Source organism: Orcinus orca, chromosome X (assembly GCF_937001465.1).
Source record: "Orcinus orca chromosome X, mOrcOrc1.1, whole genome shotgun sequence".
Classification (NCBI taxonomy): domain Eukaryota; kingdom Metazoa; phylum Chordata; class Mammalia; order Artiodactyla; family Delphinidae; genus Orcinus; species Orcinus orca.
This window is the reverse complement of record NC_064580.1, coordinates 47,235,871-47,261,149: the sequence shown is the minus strand read 5'-3', so window position 1 is coordinate 47,261,149 and position 25,279 is coordinate 47,235,871. Positions and strand designations below refer to the sequence as shown.

Below are 25,279 nucleotides of genomic sequence, written 5' to 3'. Positions count from 1 at the left end.
TCTACTCTTAAGACTTAAGCACCTACCAAAGGCCTTACTACTAATACATCTCATCAGACATTAGGATTTCAGCATTTGAATTTTGAGGAGACACACATTTAACCAATAGCATTGTCCTTCCCACTTATAAGCCAAAGGACTTCCTTACAAATGTGTCATCTTTGACCTGATATCTCAATTATGCTGTGTCAGCATGGTGGGTGTTTACAGTTTGGTCCTGTTGTTAGCCAGATATAAAGAGTTGAGTTGGAAACCTGTTGAGTACTACCTCAGGAATTCCGTCATTGCAGATGTTTTATTAGGTTAACTTACCTGCTATAGGAGGGGGATAGTGTCAGCCAAGCAGGTCAGAGACCAAGCACAACATTAAAAAGATGAGTTATCAGAGGTTTTTTTGCTCACTGTTTCTCTTCTTGCAGCCTGCCATCTGGGTGTGAATTTGGTCAGGCGGACATGCAGAAACTGGTTCCAAAGGATGAGAAGGCAGGTACGACCCAGGGCGGAAAAAGATCAGGTAACTCCAAGAAACTAAAATCCTAGCCATTAATTCTCTTAAGTTCTGTCTGTCTCTGTCTTTATAGGTCTATCATCTGTAGTCTTCAGTTTTTTCCATTCATTAATTTTTAATTATTTATTTTAAAATTAAACTATTTTCAGTTATTTTTTTCTATTAAAAAAATACATACCCACAATGATAAAAATTAGAAAATGTAGTAGAAAGAAGAATCACCGATATTTATACCACAAAAAATATTTTGGAAATATCTGCTAATCTTTTTCCCTGAAGGTATGTTTTATTAACATAGTTGTGATTATCTTACACGTAATATTTTACAGGTCTCTTTTCACTTAATATTAAGTGCCATGTAAAGGTACCATGAATTAACCATTCCCTGTTAAGTTTCTAATGTACTATTTTGAAAACTGAACATCTTTATATGTAGTTTTTTTGAGAATGTAAGATTGATTCTTAGAAATTACAGTAACAAAGATTATAGTGGGTCTTTAATTTTTTGTATGCTTATTTTTCAGAAGCTTAATTTCTTACATTAAAATGGTAAATGACTATTCTAAGTGGCTGTGGAGCACTTTAGACCCACACTGTCCAATATGGTAGCCACCAGCCACGTGTAATGTGGCTGTTTTACATTACTACTTGTAATGTGGCTAGTACAACTAAAAAACTGAATTTTCTTTCTTCTTTGCTCCCTCGCTCTCCCTCCTTCCTTCCTCTTGTCCTTGTGCGTGCTGCCTCACACTCCCCCCCACCTCCACCCACCACCCACCCCTGTCTGTCTGTCTCTCTCTCTTTTTCTCTCTCTCCCCTCTTGTTAAGTGGAGGGTGTTATGGGTTGAATTGTGTGCCCGCCCCCAAAAATTATATGTTGGAGTACTAACCCCCAGCACCTCATAATGTGACCTTATTTGGAAATAGGGTTGTTGAAGATGTAGTTAAGATGAAGTCATAGGTTGGATGGAGAAAACTGAATTTTTATTAATTTTTGTTGTTGTTGTTTGGGGTTTTTGTTTGTTTTTTGCGGTACGCGGGCCTCTCACTGCTGTGGCCTCTCCCATTGTGGAGCACAGGCTCCGGGTGCGCAGGCTCAGCGGCCATGGCTCACGGGCCCAGCCGCTCCACGGCATGTGGGATCTTCCTGGACCAGGGCACGAACCCGTGTCCCCTGCATCGGTAGGCGGACTCTCAACCACTGCGCCACCAGGGAAGCCCCTATTAATTTAAATATAACAACTATTAACTCTATTCAGTTGTTGGAGGACTTTTAAGTATGTTTGGAAAACTTGGGTATGTGAATCTTTTTTTCCCCAGTAAATTATATGAAATATAAATATAGATCGATTAATGAAAACTTAATGTCTGTATTGAGATGCTCTGTAAGCATAACACTGATACCTGTTTTTTTAAATACTTAATTTAAAAATGTATGCTCAGTCATTTTTATATTTGATTACATGTTAAAATAATTTTATTATATTGGGTTAAATGTATTAAAAATTATAGCTGTTTTTTACTTTTTAAGTGGTTACTAGAGATTTTTTAATTACATATGTGGTTCACATTATATTTCTCTTGGACAGTGCCGTTTTATAAAATAGCTTTTATGTTATATTACAATAGAAGTTGCAAAATGCAGTAAGCAGAAATTATATTGGGTGGGCCAAAGAGTGCCTTCGTTTTTTCTTTTAAGTAAAAATACAAGACACATTTTTCATTTTCACCAAGAACTTTTTTGAACAACGTATGCACCCTTTTGTTCCACTACCTTCTGCCATTTTTCATGCAACTTCATAATTCCATCTTCCCAAAACTTTTTATCTCTTTGAGCAAAGAACTTGTTCCAGGTGCCTTTTACAGTCTTCCAGGGAATTGAAATTTTTTACATTAAGAGGATTTTGTAAAGACCGAAATAAATGGAAATCCGAAGGTGCAATGTCTGGTGAATAGGGCAGATGAATCAGAACTTCCCAGCCAAGCTGTAACAGTTTTTACCTGGTCATCAAAGAAACATATGGTCTTGGATTACATTGATGGAAGATTATGCGTTTTCTGTTGACTAATTCTGGACACTTTTCGTCGAGTACCGCTTTCAGTTGGTCTAATTGGGAGGAGTACTTGTTGGAATCAATCATTTGGTTTTCCAGAAGGAGCTCATGATAGAGCACTCCCTTCCAGTCCCACCATATACACATCACCTTCTTTGGATGAAGACCGGTATTTGGTGTGGTTGGTGGTGGTTCATTTCGCTTGCCCCCACGATCTCTTCCATCCCACATTATTGTACAATATCCACTTTCATCGCCCGTCACAATTTGTTTAAAAATGGAACATTTTTGTTACGTTTAAGTAGAGAATCGCATGCAGAAATACAGTCAAGAATTGTTTTTTTTGCTTAACTTACGTGGAACCCAAACATCAAAGCGATTCACATAACCAGGCTGGTGCAAAAATGAATGTCAGTGCTTGATTTGGATATTTTGAGTATGTTGGCTATCTCCTGCGTGGTATAACGTTGATTGTTCTCAACTAATATCTCGGTTTGATCGCTGTCAACTTCAACTGGTCTGCCCGACAGTGGAGCACCATCCAGTGAGAAATCTCCAACATGAAACTTCGCAAACCACTTTTGACACATTCAATCAGTCACAGCACCTTCTCCATACACCGCACAAATCGTTTTGTGCATTTCAGTTGCGTTTTTACCTTTCTTGAAATAATAAAGCATAATATGCTGAAAATGTTGCTTTTTTTCCCCCTCCCATCTTCAGTATTAAAATGGCTACACAGAAATTCACCGATTTTGATAAGTCTCTTTTTAAATGTGTGCTGATATGACAGCTGTCACATAAAATCTAACAAAATTGTTTTGAAGGAAGTTAAAGACAACTAAGTGCTACTGGAGCCATCTTATGGGAAAAAACAAACGAACCTTTTGGCCCACCCAATACAATCTTCTGACCGTAATGCAGCAAACCTAAAATTAATAAAAGTAGCTTTTCTAGAAAGTTTTTTTCTCCTATACTCTGCATCAAGGAGAAAATGAATTTGATAAACTATTAAGAAAACAGTGAAGATAATTCTGTGTATAAAAACCTATCACAGAGATAAACCCATGCACATATGGTCACCTTATCTTTGATAAAGGAGGCAAGAATATACAATGGAGAAAAGACAGTCTCTTCAATAAGTGGTGCTGGGAAAACTGGATAGCTACATGGAGAAGAATGGAATTAGAACACTCCCTAAGACCATACACAAAAATAAACTCAAAATGGATTAAAGACCTAAATGAAAGGCCAGACACTATAAAACTCTTAGAGGAAAACATAGGCAGAACACTCTATGACATAAATCACAGCAAGATCCTTTTTGACCCCACCTCCTATGAGAAATGGAAATAAAAACAAAAATAACCAAATGGGACCTAATGAAACTTAAAAGCTTTTGCATAGCAAAGGAGAACCATAAACAAGATGAAAAGACAACCCTCAGAATGGGAGAAAATATTTGCAAACGAAGCAACTGACAAAGGATTGATCTCCAAAATATACAAGCAGCTCATGCAGCTCAATATCCAGAAAACAAATAACCCAATCCAAAAATGGGCAGAAGACCTAAATAGACATTTCTCCAAAGAAGATACACAGATTGCCAACAAACACATGCAAGAATGCTCATTAATCATTAGAGAAATGCAAATCAAAATTACAATGAGGTATCACCTCATACCAGTCAGAATGGCCATCATCAGAAAATCTACAAACAGGACTTCCCTGGTGGTGCAGTGGTTGAGAGTCCGCCTGCCGATGCAGGGGACGTGGGTTCGTGCCCCGGTCCGGGAAGATCCCACATGCCGCGGAGTGGCTGGGCCCTTGAGCCATGGCCGCTGAGCCTGTGCGTCTTGAGCCTGTGCTCCGCAATGGGAGAGGCCACAACAGTGAGAGGCCCGCGTACCACAAAAAAAAAAAAAAAAAAAAAAACTACAAACAATAAATGCTGGAGAGGGTGTGGAGAAAAGGGAACCCTCTTGCAATGTTGGTGGGAATGTAAACTGATACAGCCACTATAGAGAACAGTATGGAGGTTCCTTAAAAAACTAAAAATAGAACTACCATATGACCCAGCAATCCTACTACTGGGCATATACCTTGAGAAAACCATAATTCAAAAAGAGTCACGTACCACAGTGTTCATTGCAGCTCTATTTACAATAGCCAGGACATGGAAGCAACCTAAGTGTCCATCGACAGATGAATGGATAAAGAAGATGTGGCACATATATACAATGGAATATTACTCAGCCATGAAAAGAAATGAAACTGAGTTATTTGTAGTGAGGTGGATGGACCTAGAGACTGTCATACAGAGTGAAGTAAGTCAGAAAGAGCAAAACAAATACCGTATGCTAACACATATATATAGAATCTTAAAAAAAATGGTCTTGAAGAACCTAGGGACAGGACAGGAATAAAGACACTGACATAGAGAATGGGCTTGAGGACACGGGGAGGGGGAAGGGTAAGCTGGGATGAACTGAGAGAGCGGCATTGACATATACGCACTACCAAATAGATAGCTAGTGGGAAGCAGCCGCATAGCACAGGGAGATCAGCTTGGTGGTTTGTGACCACCTAGAGGCGTGGGATAGGGAGGGTGGGAGGGAGGGAGACACAAGAGGGAAGAGATATGGGAACATATGTATATGTATAACGGATTCACTTTGTTATAAAGCAGAAACTTACACACCATTGTAAAGCAATTATACTCCAATAAAGATGTTAGAAAAAAGGTATGCTTAAAAATTGTATTGAGATTGCTAAAGATAGAGAAAATGATAAGGAACTAATAAAAAAAGCAGACATAAGTTTTGAAACAACAAATAAGGATTTATATGACAGCTAATTATTGTATTGTGGAGGAAGGGGACAGAATTAATAAAATATACACGAAAATGGATGAAACCAAATGTTAGAATCACAAATTTTGTCAGAGTCTTAAATATACCAACTTTAAGTCAAGGAAAGAATAAAATAATTTACTAAAAACCAAGAACGAAATTAGACTCGCAGTCAAAGAATTGCCTTGCATAACAATTTAGATACATTTTTTCCCAGCAGTTTCTTTCACACATTTAACAAAGGTGTCTTCATTTCCACATAGTTTTTCCAGAATATTACACAGAAAATTTGATGTGTTTTATAGTTTGCCTAATGCTGATTCTTAGGTCAAGAGCACACGCCCCCCCCAGAAAAGACTCATCTCACATTCATATACAAAAATCTTAAATTCTAGGAAATATATTTCTCCAGTGGTAATCTGTGATGTCCAAATTGAGTTTATTAACGAGCTCTAAAATTCTAGCAGGGTGTGCGCCTTGAGTGCATGGGGTCACCACACACACTGTAGTTCATGTGAAGTTTCTGGGTCATGCAGTGTGCCTACAGTCTTCCAAGGTAGTCCTTGAAAGTTAAGACTTTTAACATGCTCTCATTGGAAGATGTCAGTGTTAGCTACTTAGAAGGACTCCAGGGAAAGAAGTACAGTTTTGTGGTTTTTTTCTTTTCAGATTTAGGAAGTTGTGGACACTTAAAGAGTAACAAGCACTATAGATAGCTCTTTCTTTGGACTCTTCAGAACAAGGAACCAGGTGAGTGCTGGCTCAACATGGTCTTATTGCTCCCCTCTTATGTCTACAGATGGGGAACAGGATGGAACCACTGGAAGTATGGATGCTTCTACCCAGGGCTTGTTGGAAGGCATTGGGCTTGATGGTGACACGCTGGCTCCTATGGAGACAGATGAACCTACTGCTTCAGACTCTAAGGGCAAATCTAAAATTACACCTGCCATGGCTGCCAGAATCAAGCAAATCAAGCCGTTATTGTCAGGTGAGTGATTCTCTTCCTTCTGCTCCCTTTTAGAGCCTGGTATGGCTGTATTGTTTCCTTTAAGGAAGTTTTAAACTTGGTGGCTCATTTTCAGGTGTCTGCCATGTGACAGGCTCTGTACTAACTGTTAGGGATACAGAGATGAGAGAATCGCTTTCTGAAAGCCAAGTCTACCCCTCCTTTTCTTCCTGCTCACTCTTCTACTACTGCAAATAACCTCTGCTCCTACCGTTTCCCTGAAATGTCTCACCAAGGTATCTGTAACCTCCTTGTTGCTAAGTCCATTGGATACTTTTCAGTCCACTTCTCACTTTTCCGCAGCATGATGGTTGACCTATCACCTCCTTCTCAAAATACTCCTTTCTTGGCTTTTGTGGTATTAATATTAAGCCCTCCTGCTTTCCTGTTACCTGTCTGGCTACTGCACTCAGTCTCCTTTTCCTTTCTCTGTCCCTCAGATGTAGCTGGCAAGTGACATAGTTGATCTGTGTTTTAGTAGTTACTTTGCCAGCTCTGTGGAGACTACAGTAATATGATGCAAGACCACATTAAAGATGTGCACTGGGGACTTCCCTGGCGGTCCAGTGGTTGAGACTCTGCACTTCCACTGTGGGGGGTGCAGGTTCAATCCCTGGTCAGGGAACTAGGATTCCGCGTGCTGTGTGGTGCAACCAAAACAGTGAATAAAGATGTGCACTGATCTGTCTTTGCCATCTTTTGCCCCTTAATGTAAAATCAGTGGGGAGCCTATTTTCTATGTTCTGTACCTCTACCAATTTTGTACATTTGCCACTTTCTGACACCTTAATGTGAAGGAAAATGTAGACAACTCCTGGGAATTGGGGGCTCTGCCCAAAAGCAAGCAAAACTTGGCCTTTGGTGTTTCCATTTGTTACTTTAAACCCCCTTGAATTTTATGTTCTGTTTTAACTTGTTTAATTCTGCTCCTTTGTTTTAATTTGAAAGTCTACTGCCACTTTCCCCAAATTGAAGGAAAACTGACCATCCAAGAAGATGCTAATGTTTATCTCCCCTTTCTTTGTTAGACCTCTGTGACCTTGGCACATTCTGGGGTTTCTGTGTGGGCCCAGCCCATGCTTTTGATGTCTGTTTCTCTGTGGTTACTGGCCTTTTGTTTTTCTCTTTTATCCTTGCTGACTACCTTTGAGCCACTTTGCTGTCTGTTCACCTGAAAACGGTGGTGGAAAAGTACAAACTTAATGTGTACATGCATTAGGCTTTCAGAGTCTAGGCCCACCCAACCTCCAGCCAGGCAGTGCGAGTATCTGTAGCCTGATCCCTCATTAGGATTGGGAGATCCTAATTTGGGTGGATTGGGAAAAAGAAGAGACCTGTTCCTTTCTTCTTATGCTGTATATCTCAGAGCTTACTGAGTTTTTGGGGTACGATATGTGGCACCAGTTCAAGTAGAGCCTATTTGTTTACAGTGGGTTCATATATACGTGTATATAATTAAGAGATGTGCTTTGATTCAGGCCTGAATCGTGATGAAATAATGTTTATTTCAGGCATTCTGTGACAGCATTTTCATTTGTGATTTTAAGAGTAATAAATATTCACTATAGAAAAAGTACAGAGAAATGTTTTAAGGAAAGCAAGGAAATTACCCAAATATAATGTGTTTAGATATATTTTCTTTCCCTTTTTCTGTACATCTCCTTTACATGTTTATATTTGGATTCTGCTTTTTTTTTTTTTTTTTTTTTCTTTTTTTCGTTACGCGAGCCTCTCACTGTTGTGGCCTCTCCCGTTGCGGAGCACAGGCTCCGGACACGCAGGCTCAGCGGCCATGGCTCACGGGCCCAGCCTCTCCGCGGCATGTGGGATCTTCCCGGACCGGGGCACGAACCCATGTCCCCTGCATCGGCAGGCGGACTCTCAACCACTGCGCCACCAGGGAAGCCCCAGGATTCTGCTTTTTTGGTTCAGCAGTATATACCAAAAAGCATCCTACAAAGATGAAAATTTGAAATACTTGTAATCTACCTAACACCTTACAAGATTTTTATAAGAAGACCGCTTTTTAAGTTTTTATGCTTTTCCTAACAATCTTTTTTCCTTTGGGGACCATACATTTAATGTTGTGATGAGACGTTACTAGTATATTACAGATGTTCTTTTCTGGTCTAAGTTGTTAGCATTTTTGCCATTTTTAAAGTTCTCTGTAGGCATTTTAAGTGACTCCATAATTCAATACATAGATATATCATTTACTTAATAAGTTCATATTGTGTATTGTTTTCTACAAAGGTGGTTTCAGTTTATATCTCCTAACAGTGTGAGTGCTTATCTTGTTTGTCTTTCATATTTATTATATATTGAATGCCAACATACTTCTCTGTCTCCTGCCTTCAAAAGAGGCATTTATTCCCTGTGGAGCTTCCTTTTCAGATATCATATGTAGAGACAAGTCCAGGTGTTCCATAGAATGTTTGAGTGGGAGGGAGTAGTCAGTCATTAAAATGTATTAACAGTAATGTGTCTGTTATAATGAAACCATTCTGAAAGTACTATACAGCCTTATTCTGACTTTTGGGTTCCAGCTTCCTCTAGATTAGGCAGAGCACTGGCTGAGCTATTTGGACTCCTTGTTAAACTTTGTGTGGGGTCTCCTGTCCGCCAGAGAAGGAGCCATCATGCTGCCAGCACCACCACAGCACCAACACCCGCTGCTCGATCAACGGCCTCAGCTCTCACTAAGCTCCTCACAAAGGGCTTATCTTGGCAGCCTCCACCATATACACCTACTCCACGCTTCAGGTGAGGTTCCGCTTGAGATGCAGAATCTAATTGGTTCCTTCTCCACTTGAATGTAGAGTGAGCCACTGAATTAGAGGACTTGGAGGTCCCTTGCTTTACTCTTAAATGTGTACCCCAAATACTGTTTAAGCTACTTGTTTTGGTTCTGCCTAGTCTAAGATATAGAAATTTTAAAAGCATTTGTAATCAAACTGCATTCCAATAACCTCATATTTACTAGTAGGTGGGAACTGTCACCCTTTTTTGCCTTAGAAATTTTTTTTTTTTTTTTTTTTTTGCGGTACGCGGGCCTCTCTCTGTTGTGGCCTCTCCTGTCGCGGAGCGGACGCGCAGGCTCAGCGGCCGTGGCTCACGGGCCCAGCCACTCCGCGGCATGTGGGATCTTCCCGGACCAGGGCACGAACCCGTGTCCCCTGCATCGGCAGGCGGACTCTCAACCACTGCGCCACCAGGGAAGCCCTGCCTTAGAAATTTTAATATCCAAACTAGTCACCCAGTGCAATATTAAATTTTACTTTTGACTTTTACTTGAATTTCCCATCGCTTCTGTGTCTGCCTCAGAGAAGGTTAACTTTTTGCTTTTTCCCTCTTCCAGGCTGACATTCTTCATCTGTTCAGTTGGTTTTACATCCCCAATGCTGTTTGATGAGAGGAAGTATCCCTACCACCTCATGCTGCAGAAATTTCTCTGCTCTGGAGGCCACAATGCTCTTTTTGAGTAAGGATCATGTTGCTTTACAGAGAAGCATTGTTTGGAGTTTGGTCTTTTCTGTGTGCCTTAGCAGCCCACAACTTTCTAAGCCACCTATCCTGTGACAGTGAGATACATAGAGACAGCCATTGGGTATACCCTTTCACGTTTCAGGAACTAACTGTATGTATCTCCATCTTCCTGGAGGGTGTGATTCAGCCTGTCCTAGGAATGTTTGTAAGGGTCTCTGTTTTTCTTCATTTGGCTTGTAATGTCTGGTACATATTTTTCTAATAGACTTGTCCTTTGCTGCTGTTTCTCTGAATATGATCATTTTTCTGCTTCTTTTGATCAGAAGATTCTAAGCTAAGTTTCACTTTGGGGTTTTTGTTTGTTTTGGCTTTAAAAGTAAAGCTAGAAGTGGTAGTAATTTTGCCATATATGCGTATAACAAATATATGTCAATAATATATCAATAAAGCTGGAATAAAAACCCAAATAAAAGGTAAAGCTCTGTATTCAACATCTTGTAATTACCTATAAGGAAAAAGAAGTTTTTATATATATATATATATAACTGAATTGCTGTATACCAGAAACTAACACAACATTGTAAACCAGCTATACTTAAAGTAAAAAAAAGCGGGGGAAAAAAAAAAAAAAAAAGCGGGGGGGGCGGGTAAAGCTAATAAATGTTGGACAGACTGGAAGCAATAGCTCCAAGAGGAGGGACTGGGAAGCTTTCGAATGTGTCCCTTTCTCTCCCCATCCCCAATCTAAAATACTAATATTCTATCTCTATACTTTCTCTTATTTGAATTTAGAACATTCAATTGGGCTCTGTCCATGGGAGGCAAAGTTCCTGTTGCAGAGGGATTAGAACATTCAGACTTACCTGATGGCACAGGAGAATTCCTAGATGCCTGGCTAATGCTGGTGGAAAAGATGGTGAATCCCACCACGGTGCTTGAATCTCCACATTCACTGCCTGCCAAATTGCCTGGAGGTGTTCAGAACTTTCCACAATTCAGTGCCCTCCGCTTCCTTGTGGTAACTCAGAAAGTGAGTAGTTAGCATTCTAAAACCAAGAGCAATTTCTCATGCCAACTGGGTAGCTCCCACTCTGTTTTGTCCTCCTAGTGAAATAACTCGATTCGGTAGAGAACCACTGGCTCCTACTCCCACATAGGGCTGCCTTGCAGAATGGGATAGAGACCACTTGATAATTTTCTGTGGTGTAAACATTTGAACTGTAAACTTCAGATTGGTACTTCCAGGTTGGGTTAAATGCCCCTTCTCTGTACTTCCTTGGGCCCCCCCAACCTCAGTACTGCCTAGGATTTTGTTGTTGGCACTGACTGTGGAAGGACCGTCTCATAAGTCTTTGACTTATTCTTCCTGGGGTTTTGAATTGAGACAAAATGATCTTTACACAGCCTTTCAAATGACTTACAGGCAGCCTTTACTTGCATCAAGAACCTGTGGAACCGGAAACCCTTGAAGGTGTATGGTGGGCGAATGGCTGAGTCCATGCTGGCCATCCTGTGCCACATCCTCCGAGGAGAACCTGTCATTCGAGAGAGACTGAGCAAAGAGAAGGAGGGGTCTCGAGGAGAAGAGGATACAGGACAAGAGGAAGGTGGCTCCCGCCGGGAACCTCAAGTCAACCAGCAACAACTACAACAGGTGGGGTTCTGGCCTCACACTCCAGGATCAAGACTTTGCCCCGGAGAGTATACTGCTTGTGGGGTTTCTAAGTTTCTTAATGCCTGGTCCTGTTAGGGGATAGGTTTAAATTTGTTCCCTCTTTTACTCTTTATTTTTTTCTCTTGAGAAAGCTGGAGAATAGTTTCAATACTCCTAATAGGTAAAAGATTTGTGTCCTCCCAAGCATATTGTTTAGTATTGGAAGTCTTTTACATATTCTCAGTAGGCTGTGGTTGCCATGTTCTTTGGAGGCAAACTGTCCTCAGCTACTTTCTCATTAATCTATAAAGAGAAGGGATATTGTGGCCCAAATTTATTTTCCATCAAGAGCTTTCGGAAACCTTAGTCACCTACAAAACTTTTGTTTTCATTTTTAAATTTTAAAATATTGGAGGCTAGAAGTGTGGGGGGGGTGCACTTAGATCCTCACATTTCAGTCTCAAACAGCATTTAGCATACTCCTCTTGCAATTTGTGTGTATGTATATGTGTTCTCTTTATATCTAGAGTCCTGTTCAAACATGTCTTCTATATGTACATGCAACTTTTTTTATTATAATAGTTAAAAGTGCTCACTTAAAGAAAAGTTAGAAATATAGCAAAATACGTTTTAAAGGCATTCTTAATATCACCACACAGAATAGTCATGTCCTTTTTTTCATCACTTAGTTCTATGCCTAATTTTTACATAGTAACATCATACAGTATGTAGGCTTATACTGCTGTCGTTAAGAAAATGGGTCTTTTTTACTTCTTAATCATTCTTTTACTGCTGGATATGTTGATTTTCTTATTATTTGATGTTGTAAAGCTGTGATGTATAGTTTCTTTTTCTACAAATTTTTCTATGCATCTCATGATTATTTCCTAGTTGTAGATTTCCTGGGTCAGTTTTTCAGGCTCTTGTTCTGTTGCCAGTTTGTCTTTAAGAAAAGTGGGACCCAGTTTTGCTTCTGTGTGTGAGTCTCAGTCTTTGAATTAGAATAATCTTCCTAATGATAATAACCATCTAGGTGAATTTTCTTAAAGGATGGAACTGAGAATCACCTTGGCTCCTTGCCTCAATGTGTAGCTCTGTGTAAATAGTATGGAGGCACCAGGCAGAAAGGATCATTCATGTTATCTAACTGCCTTACCTTATAAATGTTCTCAGTTCATATGAAGTTAGGAAAACTTGTTTACATCTTAAAAGGATTCCTCTTTTTAAAATGCATTTGGATTTCTCTTTTACCATGGTTCTGAGATCCTGCCTTCTTTTTGTAGCTCATGGACATGGGCTTCACAAGAGAACATGCCATGGAGGCCCTGTTGAACACCAGCACCATGGAGCAGGCCACAGAGTACCTTCTAACCCACCCTCCCCCGATCATGGGAGGAGTTGTTCGGGTGAGTTGGCTCAGGGGCTCTAATCTTTCATGGCATTGGTTTGGCTGCTGATGTGCTTTACTTCTCCGTGCCGAAATTTTCTTTGTATGCTAACTCTTAATAGCTCTAGAATATAAGGAGCAGAAGCTTTCTGTCTCCTAGTCATGCAAATTACTGGACTTTGCAGAGGAACTCTTAAATTATGCATAATCAGAAAGTAATAGGAAGGCTCTCTTTTGTGAGATGCCAAATAGGTGGTCACATTGAAGCTCCTTTCCTATATTTAATTTTGTTGTGATTTTTCCCTCTCGTTCTCATAAGTGACCAGGTAAGCCTAATTGAGTTTGACTCTAGAGAGCAGCATTCAGAGCCCCTTCTCTTCCTCTCTAAAGCTTGAACACAGGATGTCTGGTTCCTTATGAGTTGTGTGTGTAGTTCCTTGGAGTGTGTGTAGTTGCTGGAATTTCTGTTGTTGCTCTTTAGGATCTGAGTATGTCTGAAGAGGACCAGATGATGAGAGCAATTGCCATGTCTCTGGGACAGGATATCCCAATGGATCAAAGGGCAGAGTCACCTGAGGTAACTAGGAAAGGGGGCTTCCAAGAGGGTCTGACACATTAATCTTAGTATTTCTATGAACATTCTGCTACTACTGCAGAGTAATTGGTCGAATTAAAGTGTAAACAAAGACATGTGTGAATACTCATTCATCCCAACCTTGCCATCAGTAATCTACATTACATTGACCTGAAGCTTTAAGTGAAACAGATGAAGCATTAATATTTATTGTCAAATAAGAGGCCCAAAATGTCCTTGGTAGTACCCATTAGGCCAAACTTGGCTGTCTTTATTACCTAGGAATCTAGGTAATAATTACTTCAGTTTACCATACCTGCAGAGAATGCAGCACAATGTCTACCAATGCTATTTGTGGGGGGTGATGTAGGATGATGCACATAAGTTGCCAGTGCTTTGAGGATTGGAGGTGTCCTTCGCCTGTCTTGCCTTAGCCTGTGTGGCTGCCCTCATACTCATTGCCACACTCTAACGAATGTATCACCTGCTTGAGGAGAAGGTAGAGAATATTCATATGGTAGGGCAGATACATTTTTAGAGTCTTCTCACTTTCTTCCTTCCCTGCCTCCAGGAAGTTGCTTGCCGGAAGGAGGAGGAGGAACGGAAAGCTCGGGAAAAGCAGGAAGAGGAAGAGGCTAAATGTCTAGAGAAGTTCCAGGATGCTGATCCATTGGAGCAAGATGAACTCCACACTTTCACAGATACCATGTTGCCAGGCTGCTTTCACCTTCTTGATGAGCTCCCAGACACAGTGTACCGGGTGTGTGATCTGATCATGACTGCAATCAAACGTAATGGAGCAGACTATCGAGACATGATTCTGAAGCAAGTAGTCAATCAGGTAAGTTCTCCAGGGGCCAGAAGAGGGGAGTATGTAAAATGGTTTTCCTGCCATCTATCAAAACCTGGTTTCTTTTTTTATTTTTTTAATCAGTATCTTTGCATTTTATCTGATATGGATGTATTCTTTCTTTGAATTCTGTAGATCTAGTAATCTAGCTCTTTCTTGAGTGTTTTCCTGCAAAACATGAATTAACTGCTTCACACACAAAATATCTTTGAAAGAAAAAAACAAAGCTTTTTCTAGGTATCTCTTCTTAGATTCATCTAAAATGTCAAAAATGTCTCTCACTCTTGAGCCAAGTTAGGCCCCCTGGCCTAAATAAATGTTTTTCCCTCTCCTCCTATGCAACAACCATTTTGACAGATGAGTCCCCATCCTAATGAGTAGTTAGTTGTGACCTATTGTCTTTTTTTAAGCAGTGTTTTTCCTCATTATGAAATTAATGTATGCTAGTTGTTGAAGTAGAATAAGAAATAAATTACCCTAAACTCCCACATAGCCAGTTAGCATTTTGGTTTTATTTCCTTTACTATTTTTTATGATTTATGTATTTAAATCATTGGAATCTTGTTTTATATTTTTTTTTAAGTTTAGAGACAGAGGAAGAAAGTAAGTATTGTATGTAAACATAGCTTTAGTGTATGGAAACATCACAAGAGTAAAAGGCAAACTGAATAAACCTTTTTTCTTCCCCCCACAAGATATGACCAATGTTTAGTTATCTTTAATCTATATTAAGAGCTTATAGAAGTGATTTTAAGCAAACTAAAACCTTAATAGCCAAGAGCAATTACATAAAATTCATTACAAGAAATTTTTAACATGCATACTAAAGCAAGACCAATGTTTCTAACTGGGATTTTTGTTTTCTGTTTTTAATGATAATTCTGGGGCGGGTGTAGTGAAAGATTTTAAGTTGGTAGAACCTTTGTGGGATTGACTCTATATATGCACCAGAAAATTTTTAAAAATATTCATTTTCTTTAACTTCTAATTTAGACTTCTTGTAATCTAGCCTAAGAAAATAATTTTTTAGAGGCGCTCCTTTAGTAGCATACATCTTTTGATACAGACACCCTATAGTAAATATGTTCATATTTACCCCCCTCCTTCAGTGAATGTATTAGAGGTGGAGGGAGTATTTTACAAGGTTGAGAATGTTTTGACATACCTCATCATACTCAATCTACAGTTCTTGACTTGGCCACTTTTCTGCTTTCCTAGGTGTGGGAAGCTGCTGATGTATTGATCAAAGCTGCTCTTCCCCTGACAACGAGTGACACAAAAACAGTGTCAGAGTGGATCAGTCAGATGGCCACCCTGCCCCAGGCCTCCAATTTGGCTACTAGAATCTTGCTTTTAACACTGCTTTTTGAGGTAAGATTTAGACCTTTTGGTCCTTGTGATTCATTCATCAAAGAATCATCAAACACTTACCATTTGAGACATTGAAGAAGGTAGAGAGAAATGTAGGACATGTCTGCATTTCATAGCCTACAGCTTCTAATAGACTTTAATGTACACAATTAAGTACAAAATACAGCATTCTATGCCACGTGAATGGCATAAACAGTTTTATCTGAGTTCGGGGGGGGCAGTATGCATCACTTCTGGATAATGAGAGAAGGGCTTCTCAGAACAAATGTTAATTGAATTGGGTCTTAGAGGATTGGGGGATGGGGTGTAATTATAAGACAGTACTTAGAATGACTATTAGCAGTTAAGTTGTGGAATATTTTTGGCTTCTCTGAGGAAAACAAGCAGCCAAAAAGAATGGGGTAGGATGTGGAAATTTGGTAATAGGTGTCAGATAGAATCTGACTCTTCTTTCCTACCTGGTCAGTCAGCAGATTATTTGAGGTAAAGCATGGCTTGGCCAGGACATGTTCTTGTTCCAGCCATCATAGGAATTAGGAGGCACCTAACCTTGAACAAGTGATTCTTCATTCTTAGCTTATCATGTTTAATGGTAAAACCTGGATTTAATGGAGTTAAACCCTTATAGCAACTCAGGAGTTAAGTCCAATATATGTGTCAGTCTGTGTGTCTACAGTCTCAGGGCTTTCCTTTGTGATAAAAGTGGTGATTCTTATTATATAGCACTTGTGAATAGATACTTGTGGGAAATGTTGCAAAGTACTGAATGCTGGGGGTCCCCCAAAACATTACAATATAAAGAAATCACTCATGAGCCCCCCTTTTTTAAAAACTCACAAATGACAGCCTAATATTTTTCTTCTAGTCTTTTTTTCTGTACATTTAAACAGTTGGGATCAGAGTATTTAGAAAGTTTTGTATTCTTTTCTCTCAGTATTATGTTACAAATATTCTCCCACGTCATGTATATATTATTCCATTTTTTTGATGTCCCCTAGTTTAAATAACTACCTATTGTCAGCCATTTAAATTACTTCCAGTGATTTCCTGTTACATCAGTAACACTTTATGTAGCCCTTGTAAGGGGAACCATTAAGTATGTTGCTGTGTTTAATTATTCCATCTTCCTTGGAAGGTTATAAAGGTTCTCTGTAAATCAGAAGCTTTTCAACTAGTGTAGGTAACAGTTCTTAATGATATTAATGATGCTAGTAACAGTTTCCATATTAAGCACATACTAATGTACCAGCCACTGTTTTGGCACAGTGTATCACAATTACCTTGGAGATAGAAATTATTCCCTTTGACCCTTGAGGAAACCAAGGCCTAGAGAATTTAAGTAACTAATCTCGGACCACATAGCTGGTAAGTGGTGGAAATGGAATTTGAATTCAACCAATTCTATTAGCGTTCGCTCTTATGTTCTATACCATGCTAATCCTTGATACTGAGTAGAAGCTGGTATTTGTTTTATTTTTTTTCCTTTGATTAATCAATCAGGAGTTGAAGCTACCTTGTGCTTGGGTGGTTGAATCTAGTGGCATCCTTAATGTCCTAATCAAACTCTTGGAAGTGGTTCAGCCCTGCCTACAGGCCGCCAAGGAACAAAAGGAGGTCCAGACCCCAAAGTGAGTGACCCTGTAATCTCTCTTGTTTTCATTTCTATTGCCCTGGGGATTTGGGCCCTCAAGCTTAGGGCTTGAATCAGGGAGTTTTCTGGGTCATGTACGGGCCAAATCTTGGATACCTTTTGTGGTTTGAAAATTGTGAGGTACCTGATGAAATCAAGATAAATTTTCCCATGTTGTGCAGGTTTCTGGCTTGCCCAGAGTAAATCATTTCTCCTGTTTTAGGTGGATCACCCCAGTGTTGCTTCTGATTGATTTCTATGAAAAGACAGCCATCTCCTCAAAAAGGAGAGCCCAAATGACTAAGGTACGTAATATGGTGTATGTGGTGAGCAGAACAGCTCAGCTTCTTGAGGCAAGAATAGACCAGAAGAGAATATGGGATAGTGGTAAAAAAAAAAAATGTAAAGCTCTCTGATCAAGGCATAAATCTCTTGAGGGATCTTGATAGCTAGAGTTTTCTTTTGAATTGGGAGTTAGAATTTTTTTTTTTTTTTTATGGAGCTGCTGGCTAAAGGGTCTAAGAACTTACCCTGGAAGTAAATGTTAAAGAAGTGTTCTGTCTCCAGAGGAGGAGTGGCTCTTCTTTTATGTGAAGGACTGAGTGTGCAAGGATTCCTCCAAAAGCAAGTGCTCCTTATACGCAAATTATATACGCCACATCATCTTAGTACCTTCCCAGAAACAGAAGTTTTGCTCCAGTACATCTAAAATGTTTACCTTTTGTGGAAAATAGTTGGAAACAAAAGGAAAGCAGACCATCACAGGATAAGGGTATTTATAGAGTGTTTTGTGCCTATGGAGAGGCTTAGGAATGCGAGGGTTAAGGTATATAAAAACTTCTCTCTTGGTTTGCAAAACATTTAAAATGTCCAATATATTTCTTTTTCTTGGGTTCGCTTTAGCAATGAACACTGATGAAATTACTATTTCTTCTAACAATCAACCTTGTAAGGAAGTACAATGAAACTTTGTGTTCTTGTATTTAGTACCTACAGTCCAACAACAACAACTGGCGCTGGTTTGATGACCGCTCTGGACGTTGGTGTAGTTACAGTGCAAGCAACAATAGCACTATTGATTCCGCCTGGAAATCTGGAGAGACAAGTGTGCGTTTCACAGCAGGCCGAAGAAGATACACTGTCCAGTTCACTACAATGGTGCAGGTACATGCTCACTCAATGCCATAAACTTGGTTGAAAAGAGGGGAAGGTGCTGAGTATGCCTTTCCGTTTGCTTCTTCCTGAACCAGCAGTCCTGTTATAAGAACAGTATTACCACTCCTAAATGGGGTATAGTTTTCAGAGAACTGAGTCTTCTTACAGCCATGTGTTAGGCCATGAGTCTGTGGCAATTTGATACTGTCCCACCCGGAAATGATTTTAAGTGTTCAGTCAAGGATTAGGGAGTGGTTGGGGATGGAGTCTGCTCTATTGGAAAGTTTATAATTTGCTGTAGGGTCTTGTGTATGCCACTTTTCTTCTGAGGACCTTCAGGCTTTCTCTCTGTAAATGATAGGGGTGGGATAAATTGCCAAGGTTCCTTCCTGTTACAGCATTTTGCTACAGAGTTCCAGCTCTCCCACCCCCCTTACAATTCTTTTTTCAGTAGAGATGTTTTTGCTTGAATTCTTAGGTTAATGAGGAAACAGGGAACCGGCGCCCGGTGATGCTGACACTCCTGAGGGTACCACGGCTGAATAAAAATTCTAAAAACAGCAATGGGCAAGAACTAGAGAAGACATTGGAAGAAAGCAAAGAAATGGATATCAAACGTAAAGAAAATAAAGCCAATGGTATGTACTTTTAGTTGTGAATCTTTCAAGGAGTGTCTTACACAAAGCTAGTGTGCCTTTATGGCTTAAATTCTGGCCAGATTTCATCATGAGTGATTTCTTATCCATCAGATTGCTTGGTGACTTAAAGATACACAGTCCTCTTTATGTGCCTTTTCATCTGGTCTTTGAATTGGTATTTGGTCTGTTTCTCTTAATAGGACCTTAAGAGGGAGAGGATGGGAGGAAATGTCAAGTTAACTGTCTGAACACTTACTTTCCCATTTATAGATACCCCCTTGGCCCTAGACAGTACAAATACTGAAAAGGAGACAAGCCTGGAAGAAACAAAAATTGGGGAGATCCTGATCCAGGGCCTGACAGAGGATATGGTGACTGTTTTAATCCGGGCCTGTGTGAGCATGCTAGGGGTCCCTGTGGACCCAGACACTTTGCATGCCACCCTTCGCCTCTGCCTGAGGCTCACCCGAGACCACAAATATGCCATGATGTTTGCAGAGCTGAAGAGTACCCGCATGATCTTGAATTTGACCCAGAGTTCAGGCTTCAATGGGTTTACTCCCCTGGTCACCCTTCTCTTAAGACACATTATTGAGGACCCCTGCACCCTCCGCCATACCATGGAAAAGGTGAGTTTTTCTGGTGTCCGATGCTGGTTTAGCTTTACGTAATACCTTGTTCTCCTTGCTCTCAGAGCAGATAGACTTCCGATTCTTCATCAAGTATATATAGCTAGGTGTTACAGATGATATGCTCTGCCCAGCAAAATTTCCCAACTGTGTGCTCAGGTGCTTGCTTAGGTATGTAGGTCACTCATTATCCCATTGAGTGACATTTAAAAGGTACTAGAAAATACATTTTTTACCCTTAAATTTACTATAGTGATAGCTCTTATCTAGAAAGTCCTCTCTAGCAATATAGGTTTCTTGAACCAAAACTTTTTTTTTAACATCTTTATTGGAGTATAATTGCTTTACAATGGTGTGTTAGTTTCTGATTTATAACAAGGTGAATCAGCTATACATATATCCCCATATCGCTTCCCTCTTGCCTCTCCCTCCCTCCCACCCTCCCTATCCCACCCCTCTAGGTGGTCACAAAGCACTGAGCTGATCTCCCTGTGCAATGTGGCTGCTTCCCACTAGCTACCTATTTTACATTTGGTAGTGTATATATGTCCATGCCACTCTCTCACTTCATCCCAGCTTACCCTTCCCACTCCCCGTGTCCTCCAAAACTCGTTAATAAGGAACTAGGATACCCTCTACCAAGTTCATGTTTTAAAGGTCATTCTCTTATAGGAGTACTTCACCCAAGAGCCTGTTTTCCAAACGTTGTGTTTTGGGGTTGTAAAAGTACAGTTGACTCTTGAATAACACAGGTTTAAATTGCACAGTTCCACTTATATGTAGATTTTTTTTCCAATAGTAAACACTATAGTACTACCACAATCCACAGTGGGTTGAATCCACAGATAAAGAACCTCAGATGTGGAGGGCCACTGTAAGTTATTCGTGGATTTTCGACAGTATGGAGGGTTGGTGCCCCAACCCCCATGTTGTTCAAGGGTCAGCCGTAGTAAAATTTTTGGAATGTTTATGACTGTGATAAGCTGTTTACAAATATGCATTGTGCACATGAGAAAACTGAGGTCTATTTGTTTATTTTAGGAAACATATAAAGCAGTAGAAGAAATAACAAAGCAGTTAGAAAAATAAAAACCTTTATGTCATCAACTTTAAGACATCAGCAGAGGGATTGGGGGCTAACATCTCACCAATAAGGCTTTTTCTCCACAGTACTTTTACAAACTCTTTCCTACTTCTTTCTCAGCAATCATCAGGTGAATGCTACTGACTTCACTTTCAATTTCCTCTCTTGGAACATTGTTTCCCAAGTTGATATATAGTGTTGCTATTTGTATTTTTGTGCATAGCTTTGTCACATTTAAGGTCGTTTTTCTTATAAATGCTTAGAAATTGGATCAAAAGGTATATATTGTTTTTTAGCTTGCTTGCCAGAAAGGTGGTGCCGCTTCATACTTCTACGCGTATATGAGTATATATCTCACATTCTTCAGACAGTTCTTCTTTAGCCAGCCTGTTTGATTTCACCTGACATGAGCAAAACCAAAAGAAGGCTGTTAAAGACAGCATGTACACTGATCCAGGGTCAGGAGACAGCCCAACAGAGAAGAAACAACTATATACAGACAGGATTCTGACTTAAAAACAAACATACTTAAAATGTTTAAAGCTTATACAACTTTTTAAAATGCTATGAAAAAATATAGGTTCTTTTTGGATGACAGAAAACTTTGTAAGCTTAAAGGCAATTTTATTTGGGGGTGTGGGAAACAAAGGAAGATCAGTGGCAGGTTTAACGTATCAAGTAGCAAAATGTAAATGCTTGATAATGTCCATTGCAGGTACGGGTGTGAAGAACCAGGCATACTCTTACTTTTGGTAGGAGTGGAAATTGGTGCAACCACATTGGAGGGCAATTTGGTACTGTCAGTTTAAGATATCCTTTGACCTAGAAATTCTGTGGCTAAGAATTTATCTGATAACTAAAGTCAAGTATGCCAAGTACATATACAAGAATGTTCACTGTAGAATTACTTGTAATATCAAGACTAGAGATCTAATGTCCAGCAGAGGACTGAATAAACGATGGCACATAGTGGAATTACACTTTTCTGTATTTAAAAAATGGGAGTTATTTTACGATTGCAGCCTGGCAGGCAAGATGTAGAAGTTGTTAGGCTAAACGGAAGAGCATGACCAATTTGGTAAGAAAAGCATTGAGTCCAAAAGATTTTTACCTTTATGAACATAATTCACAAAGCAATAGATCGTGGAAAATACAGTGGAACTATTTTCTTTATACTTTCCTATACTTTCCATGATTTAACAAGTCATTTTATGAGAACAAAAGCATGACAATGTCTAAGCCCTGTGGTATCAAAGCAAACAGTCCATAAGTAGTTTGATATCTCCTGGCTGTCATTATCCAAGACTGATTATTGACTTTGAAACATAAAGAAAGCATTTAATTTTGTTCTTATATACTAAGTGGATGTCAGTATTACATATTTTTAGAGTTTGAACCATTCTGGTTTAAAATCGGGATGGCATTTGGGAAGGCTAGGAGCTAACACTTAAATTTGGGAGCCATAATCTGGATGATCAATGATCTATATACGTTACCCATTTTATATAAAGGTCACGTATCATCTAGTCTAATAGTTGATAATTTTGGGGGTATGCTGAATGCTGTAACTTTTCTTGTAAGCCACATTTTTTGAATTGGGAAGGAATAGGACTTGAAAGACCAAGTGTATCTTTCTCCCAAAGATCAAAGGCTGTCATCCACTGTCTTGAGGCAGAACTTGGTTGGTATTTTAATCCTTGGTAGCTCTTCCTTGAATGCAGTTGTGTTTTAGAAAGTGGTCTTTAATCAGCAGTGTTCTCCCTTTCTTTACTAGGTTGTTCGCTCAGCAGCTACAAGTGGAGCTGGTAGCACTACCTCTGGTGTTGTATCTGGCAGCCTCGGCTCTCGGGAGATCAACTACATCCTTCGTGTCCTTGGGCCAGCCGCATGCCGCAATCCAGACATTTTCACAGAAGTGGCCAACTGCTGTATCCGCATTGCCCTTCCAGCCCCTCGAGGCTCAGGAACTGGTAAGTTTACCCTTCTCTTAGCCTTTGAGACATTGAGGTCTGTGGCTTAGTATAACTCCAAAAATTTTCTGTGAGGAAGCCTATAACTTGGAAAACCTCCTTAGGCAAGCATTGGGACATTGGCTGGTTGATCAAGTGGGTCAATTCAGGGGTAGTTCAGTAGCTTCTCTGGTCCTTGCCCTGTGGTAATTCCTGCCAGAGATTCCAAGGACTCATTCAGTCTAGTCCTTGCCTTCAAATAACTTAGCTTGATGTGACAACAGTGAATGTAAACAGTGAATGGTTTACAGATAGAGTGATAATTGAGGGACAAATGGACATGTGACTTATGTGATACAGTAGGAAGAATCACAGTGTATTCTTGCCAAAAATGTTTGACTTATAATTATGAGGAAACAATTAGATAAGTACAAATTGTGAGACATTCCATAAAAAAACTGACCTAGACTCTTCCAAAATATTAATGTCGTGAAAGGGAAAAATGCAAGGATCTCCTAGATAAAAGGAGATGAGAGAAAACCACCAACCTTGATGGGATGCTGAATCTAGATAAAGGAGATTTGGAGAAGTTAGAACAGTTACTATATATTAGATAATATAATTGTATCTGTGTTAAATTTCTTGGGTATTATGGTATTCTGGCTATGTAGAAAAATATCCTTGATCTTAGATGCAGGTAGACATATTTAGGGGTGGACAAATGGTGATTCTAGATGAAAAGTATATGGATTTTTTTGTACTAACCTTTCAACTTTTCTGTGGGGTTGTGGGGCTTTGGGGTTTTTTCTGTTTGTTGGTTTGTTTGTTTTTTAAATTAAAAGGTGGGAAAGGGGGCTTCCCTGGTGGCGCAGTGGTTGAGAGTCCTCCTGCCGATGCAGGGGACACGGGTTCGTGCCCCGGTCCGGGAAGATCCCACATGCCGCGGAGTGGCTGGGCCCGTGAGCCATGGCCACTGAGCCTGCGTGTCAGGAGCCTGTGCTCTGCAATGGAAGAGGCCACAACAGTGAGAGGCCCACGTACCGCAAAAAAAAAAAAAAAAGTTGGGAAAGGGACTACTTATTTTGGCAGCCCCACCCTGGCTCTGTGCTGGGCATTTCTCATGTATGATCTCCTTTAATCCTCAAATTTTCAAGAATGAGAAAATTGAGGTTTGTTGAAATAATTTGGCCATGATCCTATAACAGAACTGGATTTCAAAACCAAGTGTCCCCAACTCCAAAGCCTATACTCTTTTTTTTTTTACTATTTGATATTGCTGTATGAAATCCTGTGGGATTTAGGGAAGGTAAAAGCCAGATTTTCTAGTAGACTACTTGAACATTGTTTGGAAGTGGCCCCCCCGCTTCTGAGTCTTTATCAGTAACCAAATGTAGGTACCCGTTCATTATTAACTAATTTTTCCCTGTCTCACTTTGGCTTAGCTTCAGATGATGAATTTGAGAATCTTAGAATTAAAGGCCCTAATGCTGTACAGCTGGTGAAGACAACCCCTTTGAAGCCCTCACCTCTGCCTGTCATTCCTGATACTATCAAGGAAGTGATCTATGACATGCTAAATGCCTTGGCTGCATACCATGCTCCAGAGGAAGGTATGTAACTAGCCCACCTGAGGAGGCTGGGCACTTTGTTTAGGTCCCTTCAGCTAACTCATGGCTTAGTGAGTACTCAAGTATTTGCCCACTCTCTGGGAATCAAGATGAATAAGACACATAGTCACTTCTCTGAAGAAGTTAATAGTCATACAGTATGAATGATAAGGATAAGGAGATTGCCAGAATCTTTTGTATGAGAGTACATCCCATACAGAGGAAAGAATGAACAAAGATTAAAAAGGAGAGGGCTTCCCTGGTGGCGCAGTGGTTGAGAGTCCGCCTGCCGATGCAGGGGACACGGGTTCGTGCCCCGGTCCGGGAGGATCCCACATGCCGCGGAGCGACTGGGCCCGTGGGCCATGGCCGCTGGGCCTGCGCGTCCGGAGCCTGTGCTCCGCAACGGGAGAGGCCACAACAGTGAGAGGCCCGCATACCGCAAAAAAAAAAAAAAAGGGGGGGGGGGGAGATAATAAGCAGGTTGAGCAGGTTGAAAATAAAATACCAAGAAGTCTCCAATGTTTTCACTCTCAGAAACAAAACATAGTTGTTGCCCAAAGATCTGGGAACAATATTAGAAGGTGTGGCTAGGCTTCCTGACCTCTGAGACCACCATCCCTATCTTTTGTCCTTAGTTAAGGTGCTGCTTTTAAGTATTGGGAAAGTCATGAATGAATTGCCTGGAACTCAAGTTCCATTCCAGTCAGATCCTTCTGGATTTTATTCAGGACATACTTATTTGATAGGTCCCACAGAATTGCCAAAAGTTGATGAATAGTGCATTTAACAAGTCAAGAAAATCTGAGTCTTTACTTTAGTGCTTTTCATCCATACATTAC

At 40.1% G+C, this 25,279-nt stretch overlaps 1 protein-coding gene across 11 annotated transcripts in view; it reads left to right on the top strand.

Annotated features, from left to right (window-relative positions):
• The window catches only part of HUWE1 (HECT, UBA and WWE domain containing E3 ubiquitin protein ligase 1), a 143,611-nt gene that overhangs the window by 81,415 nt on the left and 36,917 nt on the right, over window positions 1–25,279 (top strand). For all 11 annotated transcript variants that reach the window (XM_049704562.1, XM_049704565.1, XM_049704568.1 and 8 more), the window contains 17 exons: window positions 420–514; window positions 6,214–6,405; window positions 8,970–9,186; window positions 9,782–9,904; window positions 10,702–10,939; window positions 11,333–11,563; window positions 12,847–12,969; window positions 13,432–13,527; window positions 14,096–14,365; window positions 15,593–15,745; window positions 17,246–17,373; window positions 17,599–17,680; window positions 18,363–18,539; window positions 19,009–19,168; window positions 19,439–19,797; window positions 22,656–22,851; window positions 24,273–24,440. In XM_049704562.1, coding sequence (XP_049560519.1) covers window positions 420–514; window positions 6,214–6,405; window positions 8,970–9,186; window positions 9,782–9,904; window positions 10,702–10,939; window positions 11,333–11,563; window positions 12,847–12,969; window positions 13,432–13,527; window positions 14,096–14,365; window positions 15,593–15,745; window positions 17,246–17,373; window positions 17,599–17,680; window positions 18,363–18,539; window positions 19,009–19,168; window positions 19,439–19,797; window positions 22,656–22,851; window positions 24,273–24,440 — 3,008 coding nt within the window. The remainder of the gene's footprint in view (window positions 1–419; window positions 515–6,213; window positions 6,406–8,969; window positions 9,187–9,781; window positions 9,905–10,701; window positions 10,940–11,332; window positions 11,564–12,846; window positions 12,970–13,431; window positions 13,528–14,095; window positions 14,366–15,592; window positions 15,746–17,245; window positions 17,374–17,598; window positions 17,681–18,362; window positions 18,540–19,008; window positions 19,169–19,438; window positions 19,798–22,655; window positions 22,852–24,272; window positions 24,441–25,279) is intronic.